We start from the raw sequence: 19,295 nt of genomic DNA, 5'->3' as shown, positions 1-19,295 counted from the left end.
GTGGCCCCAGCTAGAGTGCAGTGGCATCATCATAGCTCACAGCAATCTCAAACTCCTGAGCTGAAGCAATCCTCATGCCTCAGCCTCCCCAGTAGCTGGAGCTACAGGTGTGTACCACCACATCCAGCTAATTTTTCTTTTTTTTTTTGTAGAGATGGCATCTGACTCTTGCTCAGGCTGGTCTCCAACTCCTGACCTCGAGCAATCCCCCTGCCTTGGTCTCTCAGAGTGCTAGAATTACAGGCATGAGCTACTGCGTTAGCCCTCTTCCACTGTTTTTCACTTCATAGACTACAGAATTGTAAATGATCCCGAGCCTTCTGGTCACCTCCCTCCCAATACCACATGTCTTTATTCAAAATATGCTGGAACATTTTCAGAGATGAAGAATTTATTTGTTCAGACACCTGCTCTACTTTTTTCCACCTTAGGAACTACAAAGAATGAATTTAATCCCTCTTTCACATTTATAGAGTATTTAGCTACAGATTAACAATGTCTAATTTTCATACTCCTTCACCTCACCCTATACTATTGAACCTATCTTTTTGTTTAAATTCAACTTGCAGCTACCCAAAGCAGCCATTTGGGCTGGAGACAAGGATTACACAATGAGTCAAAGCCATCTATCTGTTTTAACAGACATCAGTGGTGTCAGTACAGCACACAGTAGTCCCGTGGCTCTCTTGGCTACTGGTATTCACACATTTGAACATTGGGTCATTTGGCTATTACCACCAGGTTGCAGACCCATTCGTACTTCCACAAAGGACAAAGTTTTACCACATCACAATTTAGTTTTTAAATAATCATATAATGACCAAAAGCCTTATTTTGTCTCATACTCTTCTCGCTGACAATGAATTACTTTCATTAGGGAATACACCAAAATGATTACCAGTGCTGTTTGGGAACTTCAGACCAGAGCACCAGTATGTACTGTGATATAAAAGTCAATATTCTAATACAGTCATCCCTTGGAATCCTCACAGGATTAGTTCCAGAGCCCCCACCCACAGTGGATACTAAAATCCATGGATGTTCAGGTCCCTTATATAAGATGGTATATTTATATATAACCTATGTGTATTGTCCCATATAATTTAAATAATTTCTAGATCACTTATATTACCTAATGCAATGTAAAGGCTTTGTAAACAGTTGTTATATAGTATCATTTTCCTTTGTACTTTGGGTTTTTTCCCAAATATTTTTAATCCAAGTTCAGTTGAATCCATGGATGAGGAACCTGTGGATAAGGAAAGCTGACTACTTTTATATATACACTGCTTCTAGAACTTAAGAGTCTATGAAGATACTGAGGAAAAGAGGAGCATCACATATCCCACCAGTATCTAAATGTTTAACCTAAGGATTTCTTTTCTCGTATAATGCCCAACATTATAGCAAGAAAGTTATTTTTTTAAAGCACACACTGCAATAACTGGCCTTCTCTGTGATTTTGGCATTACAACTAAATACAATCTAAAATCATAATGAAACCTTAGGTAGTCATTAAAATTGACATTAGCAAATCCTATACAGTCCCCAACTTACAGTAATTCAACTTAGAATATTTTGACTTTATGACAGTGTGAATGTGATAGGCATTCAGTAGAAACTATAGTTCAAGTACCCATACATTTTTTCCCACTTTCGGTATAGTATTCAATAAATTTCACGAGATATTCAACACTTTATTATAAAATAGGCTTTGTATTAAATGATTTTGCCCAACTGTAGCCTAATGTAAGTGCTCTTAGCCCATTTAAATTAGGCTGATAGGCTAGGCTATATTTGGTAGATTAAGTGTATTAAATGCATTTTCAATTTATGATGGGTTTATAACCCAACATAATCCAAAGAATATCTGTATTAACTTTCACCCAATATATAGCTTATTCATGAATACTTAGGAAAATGGAGAAAAAATATTGGCATAGATTAATCAAATCCTTTTATAGTCAACTGAATTTTCAAAGTGCATGCATATCTCAATTTCTGTAAGTGCCAATTAAGCCTTCTACGCTTAAAATGTTTGACTAAACTACTTTAATACTAAGTATGAGGGAAAATATCAATTACTCCATAACAGAAATGTGAGATGTAACTACTGAAATATTAATAATTATTGAGTTGAATAACATAATTCCAACATTCCAGGAAAAGTATTTTCCCTACCTAACCTGTGTGATATACCCCAACACAATTGGGGGGGCGGTGGGGAAGACAGCAGAGGGACAATCTAGAGTCCTGATCAGAGAGGTAAGCCAAAGTTAGCAACATTTGACATTGACACACAGACTTAACCATTATCCATAAACTACACAAGGAAACATTTAAGACAGTTTTTATTAAATATACAAAAGTAAAATAAGCAAGGTTCTAAGAAGTAAGGTAGGGCTACCTAAGGGCATTTTCTTTGGACGGTGGTATAGCACCATTAAGGTTAACTCAGATTTTAATAAACCATGAGCATAGATAACTAACCACATTTTATGTTTCTCTTAGTAGTTTTAGGTTCTCCCTAGTCATCAGTCTATTTAAGAAATTTTTCTTCTCCAGAGTACATGAACATGGCAACCAAAGAAATTTAAATATTTAGAAAAAGCATTGTATAATTAACATTATAAGAGATGCATTTCACTGTTGCATGTCAAGATGTCCTCTACATTCACTACATAATAGATCTCTGGCAAAGAAAAAGAAATAAAAATAATTTAAAAAATTTAAAAATTAAAAAAAAATGTCCTCTACATCTTCTACAATGTTTGTTAATAAAATTAATGCAGGACAAAACCTTCACTCCAATCTCACAGATCACCATATATGGTTAATATTATTTTCCAACACCAGGAGAACAAGCAGCAGTTATTTACTCCTTTTAGACATGTAGCTTTAGAACTCTGAATTTTAGAGTAAAACTGCTATAAGAAAACTAGTCAATATATCCAGAAATAGAACCACATTTTTTCTCTTGTCATTACTCTGGAGTATTAGTTCAGAACCATCTTCTAAACTATACTTCTATACTATTAATACCAAAGACTTATAAGCTACTGGTCTGACTGCAGATCAATGATTGATTTGAGCAAGAGAACTTAGAATTATTTTAAGACTAATATAATCAATATTTCCAAAAAGGATAAACATGAGTACTTTTATGAACAATGCTAAACAAAGTATCAATATTTTCCCCTCTCAGAGGAGTGTTGTTTTAGAATATTTTTGCCATCAAAATTTCTGGTTTATAATTATACTAATAAACTGATTACTGAGAGATGCACATTTGTGGATGTTAAATGATATATATATATAAAAAAAAAAACCTCTATACTTTTTAATACAGATCATTATTTGAATAGGCTTGATATATCATACTGCTAAGATACAGACACACCTAAAATGAAAGCTCACCCTTGCAAGGTATGAGAGATACAGAGAAGTCATTATTTGTACCACAGCAATAATATTCCATGAACGCATTTCATGAACATATAATTGAAAGAAAAATGTCATAAAAAGGAAAATATTTTGCCAGTTTCAAAGCACATACAGTTCTATTTCCTTACTATGCAAATATTTGACATACCTTCAAAATATGTTGATATGGGGAGCAGAGACGAGCTCTTCTATGAGAGCTATTAGCATGAAAACACTGAACAGGCTTTAAAAGAGACACATGCTACAAACTACCACGTACTTTGTTGCCTTGTGAAAGACCATCATCCCTATATTTGAACTTGACTGGTAGGTCTGACAGTTCACAGGAGAATTGTTAAGGCTTCAAAACTGTCTAATAGGCCGAGCGCGGTGGCTCACGCCTGTAATCCTAGCTCTCTGGGAGGCCGAGGTGGGCGGATTGCTCGAGGTCAGGAGTTCAAAACCAGCCTGAGCAAGAGCAAGACCCTGTCTCTACTATAAATAGAAATTAATTGGCCAACTGATATATATATAAAAAATTAGCCAGGCATGGTGGCACATGCCTGTAGTCCCAGCTACTCAGGAGGCTGAGGCAATAGGATCGCTTGAGCCCAGGAGTTTGAGGTTGCTGTGAGCTAGGCTGATGCCACGGCACTCACTCTAGCCTGGACAACAAAGCGAGACTCTGTCTCAAAAAAAAAAAAAGAAAAAACTGTCTAATACTTGATAACATATACATGTCAAAAGTGGATCTGGGCCGAGCGCAGTGGCTCATGCCTGTAATCCTAGCACTCTGGGAGGCCGAGGCAGGCGGATTGCTTGAGGTCAGGAGTTCGAAACCAGCCTGAGCAACAGCGAGACCCCGTCTCTACTATAAATAGAAAGAAATTAATTGGTCAACTAATATATAGAAAAAATTAGCCGGGCATGGTGGCACATGCCTGTAATCCCAGCTACTCGGGAGGCTGAGGCAGTAGGATTGCTTGAGCCCAGGAGTTTGAGGTTGCTGTGAGCTAGGCTGACGCCATGGCACTCACTCTAGCCTCGGCAACAAAGCAAGACTCTGTCTCAAAAAAAAAAAAAAAAAAAGTGGATCTGTCTGGTCATTTCCTATCACTTCCCTTTCCCATGAAAAATAATTCAAACTTCAAACAATTTAGCAGTTTGAATATAGTCTGGGACGAAACTCTCCTCTACCCTGAAATGTGGAGTGGGGAATATCAATTAAGCATTGTGAAAATCATCAAATGTCATTAATAACCTTTAGATATGGGTATTCAAATAGTTTCTACCCCTATACCTCTTTAGTAATAAAGGGGCATATTGCCATGATATTACTACTCAGTAGAATAACTGCTAAACAGGCTACATTTATTATTAAACATAAGATTTTTAATTCAGGAGAATCTGTAGTATCCATAGCAACAGAATTGTTGGTATAGATATAACCATGGTGACACTAGATGCAATAAAATAGGCACAAATGGGGAAAATGGTTTCTGAGAGCTTCAAAGATAAACTGAAGCACATAATATCAAAAGTAACAAGGAAAACAAAACTAGTGCCTAAATAAATAGCTAACACTGCACATGGAGCACTTAACATAAACTGGACAGGATTATAAACCCAGGCTAATAACTGAACCTCAGTTGAACCTGCAGGAATAACAGAAGGCTAGGGCTACTCCAAACATATTAATGTGGGAAACAAATTAAATTCAAAGCAAGGAAAAGAGCAAGTGGGATACTGTCAAATGCAAGTATTTTATTTCTGCTTTCTCTTGGTGATTTAATTTCATAAAACACAAACAGTAAACATGGGTAGATATTATGTGAGCATCCAAGTGCTCAATCTTCTAATCACTTACATGCTCAGGAACTAACAACCTACCACAGAGATGGGTGAACCTCGTCTGTCAATCATCTTTGAGCATCAGCTGAGGACTACCTATCTAATTTTGGAAGCATAGAAGTGGCTTCCACAAATTCCAACCAGTATACTTTTTGCATTAATCCTGGAGAATATTCTGGAATAGATTAAAAGGATATTTGTAAAACTTATAAAGGAAAATACTGTTTGCTATGACAGCAAGTCTTCACAAAAATACTATGACAGGAATATTGAAGTAACAGCCCCAAGAAACCTATGTGGACTGTACCAGACTTGGCTAGGTCTCTCGTGATCAAAAGTACTTGTGAACAAGAAAGAAAAATGAGTGAGTACTGACATAATTAGGTGGATTAGAAACTGACTGATTGCTCACACTCAAGGCATGAATCTTCAGTGCCTAGCAAGTGCTCAAAACTTTACTGCATGAATTGATGATAGTCAGATCCCTCTAAAGTGTTCCCCAGACTATAAAATACAAGGTCTTTAAAGCTTTCCTGATTATGAAACTTCAACTCTTCTGGTTCTACATCCTCTTCTTCAACATACTTGCCCCCCATTACCCAATCCCAAAACAGTAACAGCTATTCTCTCGCGAAGGTGGGGAAGCACTGGAATAAAGCACTTTTTCACTAGTAGAGAATAAAACAGCATCTAATTCAAGAAGACTTCCACAAACACCCTTGATCGTTATGTGAAATTTCTATATATCAGTTCTTCTTTCTTTGATCCTTGTTCAAGAAATTTCTGAACCACTTACACTATATATGCATTCACTTCCTCATCCCAAATGAAGCACAAGAATGCTTACAAAAACATGAATATAGTCTGGGACCAAACTCCCCTCTACCCTGGAAGGGGGAGTGGGGAATACCTGTTAAGAGTTGTGAAAACCAACAAATGCCATTAATAACATTTAGATATCGGTATTCAAATAGTTCCTACCCCTATACCTCTTTAGCCATAATTTACCTGCCCTACCAGCACCAAAAACTCAGAAAAATTTACAAGCCGCTTTACCTTAAAATTGCTGTTTGAAAAATAAATAAATAAAACATTTTGAGTGCCACAATTTTTTCAAATTAGTAAGAGAAATGATGATGCTGTGCCATCAATGTTTATGAAAATTATCAAATGACAACAGAGGGTAATGTGCATGGCCATTTAAAAATTTTCCTCTTTAGATCCAGGCATGGTATTTTTAAGAAAAACCACAACTTAATACTCTACTTTTTAAAAAATGACAGTAATATGTCTTTATTATGGATTAAGCAAGTTTAGGAAATAGCTATTTGTAATCTTTAAAACAATGCACTGAAAATGAGTCTTAATTTCAGAGTTTTATTGTATTGCACTAAAGGAACAGCAGGATGGTTATACAATTTTCTCTCTTATTCAGTTTTGAAAATCTAAAGTACTTGCAAATTCTTAAGAATACCTTTACCACCAGATTAGAACAGTAAGCATAATAACAAATTTCTTGATAAGTAACGTCTTACAAATAAAAACACATTTAAAATAGCTTTAAATGCATTCTTCACAAGTAATTCAGCATATTTTTTAGATCATGTTCACTTATGCTTAAGAATTAAAGCAAGTATATTTGTTACTCTGGTGGAAATATGGGAAATCTCTCATTCATGCAATATATAGGGATAATATTCAAGTTGAAGGGAAAAAAACCCCACTCTTATTTTTGTAAATGTACCCATATATAATCATCTACATGATAGATGAGGAAACCCATGAAGTTTCCCACGAGTCAGATATACATTTCCAGCTCATCAGAAGCACCTGATATCTATAGCTCATTTATAATTAGATGTCCTTTCAATAAAACCAAAATGAGCCCTACCAATTCCTATAAACAAAAGCTTCCAATGGACTAAGTAATTAATGCAATCATTCAGAGGATTATGGCTGTTCCTTAAGGAGTGCAAGTTCAAACCTGTCAATACCAGAGGTAATCATTTTATATTAATTTATACGTAATTCCATTTAAATTCTTTATCTGAGTATAACATATGAAAACAGTCTTTCCACAAGCAAAAATGTGGAAACATTTAAAAAATAAGGAGTCATTTTTTTAAAGTAACTGATCAGATTCCATAGGCTACTCTTGGAAACAGGATCTTGCTGGATAGAATCCCTTCATCTGGTGGCTTTTTGCATGCACTTAACTGGACCGAATCTTCTGTGTGTTGTTCTAAGAGCTCACCAAAACATAGATCATGCTGGAAAAAGAAAAAAAGCTGTTAATTCAAACATTCCTAATTATAAAAACTAAATACAAAAAAGTTGAGTCTGCTTTATATAGCAAACTGTATCTGAGAAAATGAAAAGACTAATGACAAGTTCACAATGATTTTAATTTGCATTTATGGAGTTTGCCTAACATAGGACTTGGCTCAGTGCATGTGCTGTAGTTGTCCCCTATTTCCTTTCCAATTTTAGCAAGTAGAACAGCACAGCTGAAAGCTTAATGGAGGATCAGAGCTGAGAGAAGCAATCCAAAACACCATACCGCTCTGGAGCTGTGTCTAATAATAGGAGTGAGCATCTCCAAAGGGCTCATTCCATGCCAGGTCTGCTTAGGTCTTTTACATACATTACCTCACTTAATCCTCCAAGCAGTCCTAGAAGGCAAGTAATGTATTTATTCCCATTTTATAGAAGGGACTGATCAATTAAGGATCTTTCCCATTACAGAAAGGCTCTAAGCAATAACAGCAGGGTTTAAAAAGGCAAGGGGACAAACCAGCAAAATAAAAGGCAATAACCATTTGATTTAGGCTTAAGAATTGCCAAGGGCAATTCTACATTCAGAGTGATGGCACAGAGGAATGGTTCAAAGTATGTATCTCTAAATAGAAATACAAAGCAAGGAGTCAAGCAAACTCAACAATTTAAAACAGAACAATGTCCTAGTGCCACCATATCCTGGTAAACACTCTCCCACAATGAGCTTCTCCAAATTCATCATTTACTCATTCATTTCTTTTCTTTCAACAAATATGTCTTAAGTGCCTACTTATTTCAACAATTTCATCTTAAACAGCTAATTCTAATTTTTTTATATTTTGAAAATCAGGTAGAAAGCCCTTTCTAGTTGACTATATATCAAAAAAGATGAGAAAAGTATATTTATATAGCTTTAAGGAAAATTATAATTCCACACTTAACATTGACCTTTTCTAGTCTTCACAAGCAGCCATTTTACTGCACCTACAGTACATCTGGAGTGGTGGTTCTCTATCAGGGCAATTCTGCTCCACAGAGGCAGCTGGCAAGGTCCAAAGACATTTTTGGTTGTCATGACACAGGCAGGAGGGTGCTACTGGCATCTAGTGGGTAAAAGCCAGGGATGCTGCTAACCATCCTACAACGTACAGGACAGCCTCCCACAAAAAAGAATTATTACTTCAGCCCAGAGTTGTCGACAGTGCCAAAGTTGAGAAACCTTGACATGGAGGAACATGATGAATCCATCACAGTATAACAGAAGAAAAATCAGTATCTGCACTACTCCATAAGGTAGAACCATTTCTTTCATTCACCCATTCAGATCAAGCAAACCAGAAAATAATGGGCAAAGTGCACAGTATATGAAGAATGATAAGGAAAAAATTAAACATAATCTCTGGAAAGTCACTGAAGACAAGCAGAAACTTTTATAAACCCACATAGCCCTATCCTCTCAATACGATCACTTTGCCATGGTGATAATGACTGTCCTTTACTGACTAAATATATCTGAAAACTTGGGAAGCAGCACCCCTGATCAAACTTTCTGTCTCTGACTGCAGGCCAGTCTGCTGCCTTGACAAGCATCAGTGTGTGTTACGTTGACCAGCTGTGAATTTGCTGGTGTGTACTGTGCCACTACTGTTACCACCCATTCAAGACACTGAGTTATTCTTCAAATGGATTTTAAGGTGTTAAGACCATAATGCCTGCAAACCCTTAAGGCAGGGGTTCTCAAACTTTTTAAGCAGGGGGACAGTTTACTGTCCCTCAGACCACTGGAGGGCCGGACTATAGTTTTAAAAAAAAAAACTATGAACAAATTCCTATGCACACTGCACATCTTATTTTGAAGTAAAAAAACAAATGGGCAAAAACACCCGCACGTGGCCCTCGGGCTGGAGTTTGAGGACACCTATCTTAAAGTAACAAAACAAAATCACATTTTCATTTAATGTTTTAAACTTACCCGTATAAGTAGTAAAAAAATGCTAGAAGATAAAAAGCTAATTTGCACCATCCTTCTTTCTGACAATATGCTAGAATATCTGCATTCATGATGGTTGTAGGGTCATAGAGTCCTGGTCCACTCATCACTGGTCTACTCATATACCTGCAATAAGCACACAGTCTATTAGCCACTCCGAAAGGGCAGCAAATGTTCAGGATGGGAAAGAGGGTTTTTCTTCTCAAATATTTGTTACAATGAGAGGTGTTCCATATAAGGAAGTATACTTTTACTACTAGGTAGAATTCTTTCCTTTTATCATCTTAATTTTAAAACTAGAGCCCCCAAATGAGTAGAACAGGGCAGCTAAACAAGTCATTTTGGCCTCTGCATTTTCAGAAATCCAAGAAAAATAGGAAAAACCTAAAAAGAAAAGTAAGTTTTTTTAAGATTTCTTTTAACTTTTTATCTTGACATAATTTTAAACTTACAGAAAAGATGCAAGAACGTTTCACTCATATATTCCAAATGTGTATTTACCACAGTTCCTTTATCCTTCTCTTCTTCATTCTATCTCTACATTTTTCTCTGAATCATTTCAGAGTCTGTTACACATATGCCACTTTACTCTTAAATACTTCTTTAGTATATATTTCCTAAAATCAAAGGCAATGAGATTTTGACATGCCTATTTAAAACAAAACACATTATGGAATGTGATTGCCTTTTGTTAAGTAATCAAACTTATGTAAAGTCATAAAACAAGCATGAAGAAGTTAGACACACACTGTACATTTTGATTTATAGGAAGTTCAAAGATAGGTAAAACTAATCTAATTTGATAGAGGTCACTGGCCTTGGGAGACATAGGGTTAAATGACTAGGAATCTTCTGGAGACTGGAGCAGTTGTATATCTGTATGTGGGTAGTGGTTTCACAGGTATAAATTTTTACATTTTTATATGTAAAAATTCATTGAGCTATACACTTCAGACCTGTGCACATTTCTGTAGGTAAGTTATACCTAATTTTTTTAAAAATGCCTTTAAAAAGTAATGAAGTAAGGTATTAAAACAGGTTTTTATTCATCCTCTTGATTTTTTTTTTAAATAAATGCCAACTAATTTTCAATTTTCATTTAGGTGACTAGCATATAAGATAATCATATCAACCAGAGTGTAAATAAAATTTAATTCGGAAAAAGATTAAAAGTGTATCTAAATATTACCTCCAAATATGATATGCCAAGAGGGGCATATTGAGACCCAGTGTAAGCCACTCTGCTGCACAAAGAAACATGACACAGAAGAAAGCATGGATGAGGTACTCTGGAAGTACAAGCTGGAAGAAAAACACAAGCCCATTATCAAAATGCCTTGGCATTAAGTCAATTACTAATCTGGAAAGCAGGTGGCAACCAAGTTTCCATAATGAAAACTCATTGTTTTCTTAGAATCAGAAATGAAAGATCCTACTGAGTTTTATTTCCATATTTAAATTTTACAAAATGCAGGATTACAAGCAAACTGACTAGAAGATATAGCTTGCACTAAAATAATAAGATAAATGACTTAAATTTAAAACTCACATTCTTAGAGCAAGAGGTTAAATTATACAAAGTTACCACCCAGATTGTTCAGTTATTTGCTAGTCAACTGGAATACTTTTTCTTTCCACCATTCAACATGATAAAAATACAAAAATGAGGTATCTGATCACATGCAACATGGTATTAAAAAAAATCCACAAAAACAAAACTCCCCTTTAGAAGTTGACACATTAGTGTTTTTAAGCCTTTAACAAAACTAGGAATGCTACATATACAATATTCAGCAAACCACATCACATTCCCACAGAAGTAAGTTTTCAATGGAAAGCCAATCAGCCAATAATCTCAGCACAGTCAAGGGGGAAGAACACTAATATGCACAAATGCAAAAGATTTGCTTTCTGCAATGTAGGAGGGAAAAGACTGAGTTCTTAACCATGAAATTAGAATTTTCCAGATTCTAGAGTTCTCATTCTTACATGGTGGCCTTTCCGCTTCTGTGTACCCACTTGCCAATGAAATGCTACAGACATGGCAGAAGACCAAAACCAAATAAATCTTTTGGTAGTAGGTAGCATTTAGTGAAGAAAAATTAATTCAAGTCGAATGCTTTTTATAAGATGATGAGAATTTAATGCTTTATTTCAAATTATCTTTCTCATCCTAAAGCCTAACACTTTGTTAAATAAATTATCAAAAACTTTCATTGCAAGTTTCAGCCAAAAAAAATTCCTAGAAGTCACAGCTATGAAGCCAGTTTCCCAATTGTTTTCCTCACACCAAATTTAAATCATATGAATACTCAGCATCATCAGATCATTCCTGAGGGGAAACCATGGCTACAGAAATAATATCATTATACTCCCAAATTACTCTTTCCAATTTAAAGCTGTAGAGGGAACTTTTTAATGAATATTATTTTAAATGAAACCCCAGTAAAGCCAACTAATATACAATACTAACCAGGTATCTTCTATAAACTTAAGCAATATAATAAATAACAAAAGATAAATTCTGCATATATATATAAATTTGTAAATAACATGAACCTTCTTTAACCCAGTGTCTATTTAAGATCAAAATTCCCTACACAAGAAAATGGCCATGGGACATCTTTAAAACCTATGACTACAACCAGGACAAACCAAGAAAAATATACATTAGGATTCCCCTAGAGCTGCTTTTATAATACTAGTTTAAATTACAGGATTTTTCCTTAAAATATAATAAGCCTATTTCAGCCCTCTAAAGCCAACTGATAACTAACAAATCCTCATGCAAGGTTTCATCCTACCCTTACAGAGGTCTGAGGAAAGAATGATTTTTAAGTATAACCCCCACTGCTCTTAATATACTTTAATAAAAGTGTTAATGAAGCTAATCTGCAGTTCTAATATGAAAAAATGTCACACTCCCTTCCTTCTCCTCAAGTCCAGAAACATTTATTACATATCTCTTATAAAAAAAACCAGTCTTCGCCAATCATTCTTCAATGATGAAATTTCCCCATAAGTAACAAAAATTATTCCATTTAAGAACCAAGGTTCACATAAAAAGTAATATCCAGAAAGAATACTTCATGCAAATATGGCTGAAATGATAGTACTTAAACATGCAAAACATAATATTTTCTTCTTAAAGTTCACAATTTAAAAAATAATGATATTTGTCTTCCCCCATACTTTGGCAGAACTGTCAAAACAAATTTAAATAGGGAAAACTGTCAGATGCACTGCTATTCAGCCAATTATTGGCATCCTATCCTATCCAAACTGCAACTTGTGCTGCTATAAAAACGTGCTTCCAACCCTACTGCAACATTAGGATGTCCCAAGCACAACCTTTCGCAGTGGGAATTTCTTTCCATTAAGAAAAACCAGGAATCACATACTATGTTAAAATAAAATCAGCCCCTCTTAAATTGATTTAGGAAATTGCAAGAGTTTGGGCTTCAAAAATCAGGCTCAGTTCAAATTCAGCTCTACCTTAGCTGTATAATCTTGGGCAAAGTAACTTACACCAACAATGCTTCCATTTACTCTCCTATTCATGAGAATAACAATATACCCACCTATTGGAATTGCCATGAAAACTGAATGAAAAGATTCAGGCAAAGTACAATTGATTCAGGCAAAGCACAGAGCCTGGCACCCAGGAAAATCCTCACCTGATATTCTCACTGTCGTTTGGTTATTTAAAGTAATGAAAAACCAAAGCACATAGAATACTATTAATAAACAGCTGTCAAAAGGAGAAATTTCAGTGTCTTCATTTCTTGGTAACAATTTCAACTACTAAGGTTAAGATGTTTTCCAATGAACACTTATTAATCTCCAACAAGAAGGCAAATTCATCCTCTCACATCTTGTTTCAAAAAAGCAGAGACACAGCTATTAAGTTAATGTTTTAATTGTACCCACATCAAGTCTTACTGTAACAGTTCTCTAAAGACAAACTAGAAATCTATTCTATCACTCACATTTATCTGAAAAACAATGATAAAGTAGCAAACTAACTTTATAGATGCTTTTCCAAATAAAATACCTTTAGCATACTAGTGCATTAGAGTTGTAGACAACTAAAATCTACACAAATTCTCATCATTAAGTAATTTTTAAAGATGAATTACTATATGCTATTTCTTGAAGACATACTCACTGCTTTCTAACAAACAATTGTTCAGTTTCTTACCAATCAGGCAAAAGGAGAATCTTCCTAAATGAAGTCACAAATATAAAGAAAACCCTAAGCACCATGGGGCCACATTATCACTAAATCCATGGCAGCTCAGTGTAAGACAGACCTGTTTTATAAATTTAAAGTGTATATACACTGGAAATAACTGTAGACATCTGTAAATGAATTGTTATCTACAAAATTCTAACACTATGAATCCAAAGGACAACATTAAGGCACGATCCCAAAGCCCAAGAACAGAGCTAAAAGGTTAAAACCTAAAACGCTTAGAACCTAAAATGCTCTGAATAAACACCAGCTTTTGAAAGACTGAATTAATATATTCCAGAATACACATAACCAAAGATAAAACTAGATACGGTAGATACGTCCATACTAAAGATTTCACTGGCATAGTACCTCACAATAAGTCACAACCAGAGAATAATCTCACCATCTATTAAAGTCATTTTATGTTAACCAACTTTGAAACACTGCACCAAGTAATTTAATATAGAAGTGCCCATGGCTATAACGATTAAAAAAAAAATGCATAAGCATTTAACAGCTTTCCCTACTTGACTGAGCCAGCAAGCAAACATTTGCATAAAATGTGAAATTTCATGAAATCATAAACCTCAACAGGCATATGAACGAGCACACTGAACAAAACATTACAAATAACAAATGCCTAACCCTCCCCATGAAATGAATATAGCATTAAAACATTAAACTAAAAAGCAGTACACACCTTTAATGCAATTTTGACTCTTTTAATCTTTTTGACCTTTTCAACTGTCTTTGGCCGACAATGTAAAAAGCAGATTGGAAGAATGTTAGTATGACAGCTGACAAGATCACCAGCAGATTAATAATAGTCAGAATAGTCAAGCATGACAGGAAAAAGAATATTTTTTTAATTCTGCCTACTTCAAAAAATACAAATATAACATGCTACTGAGAATGGTGGCCATTTTCAAATTATATCAAGTTAAAAACAAATACATTTTTAAAATCTAAAGATAAATCTTATATTACAACTTACAGGATTCAGGGTATTACACTGGTCTATGGGATTCTTGTAATCAGTCTTCAGCTCATCAAATGCTATAATCTAAAATAAAATTAAAACAGTTAGGACCACTCACTTTAATAAAAAGCAGCAACAAACCTGCCCTATCATCAAATAATCACTGAACAGAGTTAATAAAACAAAAACAAAAGTGTACCAGCATTACAGGTACCAATTTACAGTAAACTCAATATATGCTAAAAACAAGAATAGCCAGAGTCAGATTTAAAGAATTGAAAATACTTTTGTGTCATTATCACTAAAATGATCTAAGATCACTGTGCTAAATATCTTCCATTTTCAATTTCTTCAATGCCTCTGTTCAAATTATTTTCTCTACTTGAAATGATCTTTCCCCCACTTACACGACTATTTATCCAAACTCCTCTTTATCCTAAAAAAGCTGTCTTCCTATGTTAACTCTTTCCTGCAAGTTTCCCTGACCCTTTTAGGCAGAAATAATTACATCCTTGTCTACATCTCCATACACCAGGCTTTAGAATGCCACCAATATGGCGTTTCTCACATGTATGGTATTTATGTACAGGTGTGCTTGTGACAGTACACACTGTCAAGGAGAAGGACCACTTTTATAATATTTATCTGTGCATGTCCCTCCCTCATGTCCTTCTCTTGGCACAGTGCACATTGGGACACTAGAGATGGACTCCAACTCTTCAATTTGTTCCCATTTGTGCCCTAACACATACGTTTCTAAGAATGCTTTTTGCCCACACTCTGGAGGAATGTGGTTTTAACATCAAAGATCACTAAAAAACAATTTATACAGCAAAATGTACTAAGAGTCAAAACAAGGACTACACACCACTTTGTGGCATTAACTCAGGTGTCAAAGAAAGATGCCAAAGGCAGCCAGTTTATGGGAGAGCCAGTTTAGTTACTGCCACTAGTCACCCAAGGGACACACAATCTAATTTACTCTTCCCCTGGTGGACAATGAATATCTTTATATGGGAGATAGTGCTACTCGATATTATCAGTAATTAGTAGTTACATATTTTTAGCTTTCAATATGCCTATTTATTTCCCTTTTAAAGTTCTTAGTTTTATAGAATTCTATAAAATTCACCAACCTGCCCTATTAAAAAATTCTAACCAAATAGGAATAGAATGAAAATAATTAAACATTAAAGTGTTATCACCAAAACAGCAAAGATTTCTGTTGTGTTCACTACTACGTTCCAGAACCTAAAATGTAAAATACTGCCTGACACATAGGTAAGTGTTCAATAAATATTGAATGGAAGAGTAAAGGAAAAAAGTGAAAAAAAAATAGCACTAGGGATAAAACAAAAAGTACAGAACTCATCAAAAGGGATTTTCCTTCACTACTGACCCTAACACATGTAAATGTTCAAAATATAAATGTGCAATTAGAAGATACTAATTTCTAATTACTAGTAGACATTGTTAGGTACCTGATATTAGCCATGATATATCATTTTACAATGCATTTTAGTAATAAAGTAAATAAAGTAATAACCACAAATACAATTACTTGCCTACAATAAGGTCCATTTTAATAACAGAATATAAAACTTATCTTTAAAACTAACTTTTTAAAAAATTGGACATTTTCTTCAGGTGACTTCAAGGGATCTTTTGGTTATGTTGCTGAATGGGTTTCTGTTTGAGTGCTGTAAGTTAGTTTTCAAAACTCTTGTGAGATTTTTAAACTAGTGGTTTTCAAACCTTATGCAGCTGTGTTGGCTGAACAAAGACCGTCACAAAATTTTCCATAGACACGTGAAAACAATATAACTGATAAATCCCTGAAGATGCCCAAAGTACACAATTCAGGATACCTTCAAATTTGATACACACTTTAAGGATGACGTCTGCATTTTTAGGTTTCCAACAATCTATGCCCTCAATTCTATTTTCCACACAACATGAAATACATGAATTAGGAGTAAAATGACAGATGAAACCATCAGCATAAAAAACATCCTCTAAAACAGTGATTACTGTAAACAGGATTTTTGGAATTTATGCTTGAAATTTCAAAATGAGTCTTCTGAAAGACGCTTAAACTAAACCTAAGAAAACAAGCTTAAGTTTATGTGGATAATAGAAAAATTAAAACTATACAGTTATTTAGAGTTGTTTCCAAAAGGATACAGTAAAATTCTTGGAACTAAGAAATCCCTAAGCATAAAAGCTCTCCACTAATCTGTGGTACAAATGAATTTCTTTTCAATTGTATAACAGGACTCAAAATGATCTGCTTCACCCAGACACATATTCATTTCAAAGCTGAAACTAAATTAGTCATTTTTTTTTAAAGTGCAGTTCAGGTTTTCCTTAAGCCAAACACAACCTGGTTCAAAATGTAAAACTTGTGAAAAAGGCCACCCCACAGCTCTTTTAAGAATACCTATTATCCCAGAAAAAAAGTGCACCCATCAAACAGAAAGTGACTTTAAACCCAGATCTATAGATGAAAGGAAAGACACATTTTAGTTTCATCAGAGGCTAAGGCAAGGCTTCCTAAATTATTTATTGCTCTTTTACCAAAGAAGAGCCGAAGATGCTCTTCAAATTATTGGTTCCAAATGACAAGCACTTTGAGGTAGCAGTTATTTCTAACCTGGTTAACAGCCTACATAAGCATTCCCCACTACACAAGCAGTCAGGTTCTAAAATAATTATAAACATTATCACACCGTTTAACAAAAGGGAATGGGTTTGTGATATCCGTCCTTTGAGACTTTTTTTTTTTTTTTTGCACAAAACACTGCTGCTATTTAAACCACTCTGCCCCTCTATATATTTCGTAACAAATCCTTGTTATGGGCATGATGAAACCTGACTTAAAATTTGCTACCGAGTGAACATGCCCATTCAAATTAAGACCAATATTCCAGAACATACTGGGCTATGGGGAAGAAAGAAGCAAATATGTGCTAAATTTTTAATGAATGTTGATTTCCAGAGGGCTCTCAATGCTTCTAATTTTGTGCTAGAGAAACAGGAATCTTACAACTTGTTCTTTAAGGACCCAGTAAGTATGTGCTTCTATCCTACAATAGTGATGATGATATAATAGAAATAAATACTTTCCTAGAGAAGCTTAAGGTTTCTGAGAATTTCAAAATCAAATTAAAACTCCCTTACTAACTCAAGCAACCCTGAACACAGGGGTGACTTGGAAGACTAACAGTTGAGAAAACCCGCGGCCAAAGTATGATTTAGGAGGAAAGCTCGCAGATGCAGTCAACAAAGTAAATCAATTCAATTTGCATCAAAGTTCACCAGGACACAAGAATCCGGAAAAAAGGTGATTTTATTTGAAGAGCCCCCAACAAGTGCTGGAAAGCAGAGTTGGAAATTCACCCAAAGTAGGTTATAACTGTCTCATTTTGGCCATAGCCCTGCGGAAACCCTAAAAGAAAGGCAATCTGTATTAAACAATAAAAATTCGGAAAACTTCATTTGCACCAAGTACGCGTCACGGTGTCACGGCTCGGCGCGCCCTTGACATCCTCCCCGGGGCCGCGGGCCGGCCAAGGGTCGGAGCGAGCGGAGCGCTGCCCCGCAGGGCCCGCCTGCACCGCGGCCGCCCCACCCAGCCGGGGAGGAGTAGCGGTGCGCGCGGCCTGGGCCGAAACACAGCCGGCGCATCCACCGGGCGGCCGCGCGCCCCGGCTTCCCCCGGACCTGCAGCCCCTGCTCCGCGCAGGAAGGGCCCGCAGCCCCGTCACCGCGCAGCCCGCGCCGCTCCGGCCCAATCCCGGCGCGCAGACCTCCGGGGGCGTCACGGCCCCGACCGCGGGCCGGGCGAGAGCAGGCTGCGCCGCCGCCTCGCCCTCCTCCTCCCGGCCCCGGCTACTCACGTGCCAGATGGCGAAGAAGATGAGCGCGGCGGTGAGCAGCAGCGCCAGCATGTAGCAAAAGGCCGCGAACGTGAACGCCATGGCCGGGGAGGAGCAGGCAGCAGCGCCGGTGCCAGCGGAGAAAGGCGGCGCAGGGCCCTCTGGGTAAAACCATTCACTTCCCCCGGCCACAGCCGCTACCGCCACCTCCGCCGCCGCCGCTGCCGCCGCCGCGGCGCCCGTCCTCCCAGCGCGCCTGCGCACCAGGCTCGCCGCGCCCGGCGCCCTCTAATGGCCGGAGTCCGACTTGCACTTAATCACATACTGCTCGCACTGTTGATAGATTAATTTTTCGTTGCTTCTTGCGTTTATTCATTGAACAAATATTTATTGAATGAATGCCTAGTTTGTTCCAAATACTACGCTTCTCCCTTCAGATACAAAGATAAATAAGACAGTACTTGCACTGAGAGATGATGCCGGAAACGAACAGCTAAATAAATAATTACGGTATCCTAACCCTGTAAATGGATGTCGGTGGGATGTTATGAAAGGTCAAACAAGGGCACCCAGCCTGCCTGGAGCATTGAGGCAAGGATTACTGCATGAGGTGTTTCCTAGGTAAGCCTTACATAAGTAGAAGTTCTCCAGGCAAAGAGA

General features: G+C 36.5%; 1 protein-coding gene across 1 annotated transcript; it reads right to left on the bottom strand.

The window, feature by feature from the left end:
• Positions 1-131: 131 nt before the first annotated feature.
• On the bottom strand, positions 132-18,904 carry CNIH1 (cornichon family member 1). Its single transcript, XM_012758035.3, has 5 exons — positions 18,657-18,904; positions 14,773-14,841; positions 10,731-10,843; positions 9,524-9,667; positions 132-7,544 (listed from the first exon to the last, which is right to left on the bottom strand). The coding sequence occupies exons 1-5, from the start codon at positions 18,735-18,737 to the stop codon at positions 7,517-7,519; spliced, it is 435 nt and encodes a 144-aa protein (XP_012613489.1). The 5' UTR covers positions 18,738-18,904; the 3' UTR covers positions 132-7,516.
• Between the last annotated feature and the right edge of the window lie 391 nt (positions 18,905-19,295).

Source organism: Microcebus murinus, chromosome 6, assembly GCF_040939455.1.
Source record: "Microcebus murinus isolate Inina chromosome 6, M.murinus_Inina_mat1.0, whole genome shotgun sequence".
NCBI classification, from domain to species: Eukaryota; Metazoa; Chordata; class Mammalia; order Primates; family Cheirogaleidae; genus Microcebus; species Microcebus murinus.
The sequence above is the reverse complement of the archived record's forward strand: the minus strand, read 5'-3'. Positions and strand labels throughout refer to the sequence as shown.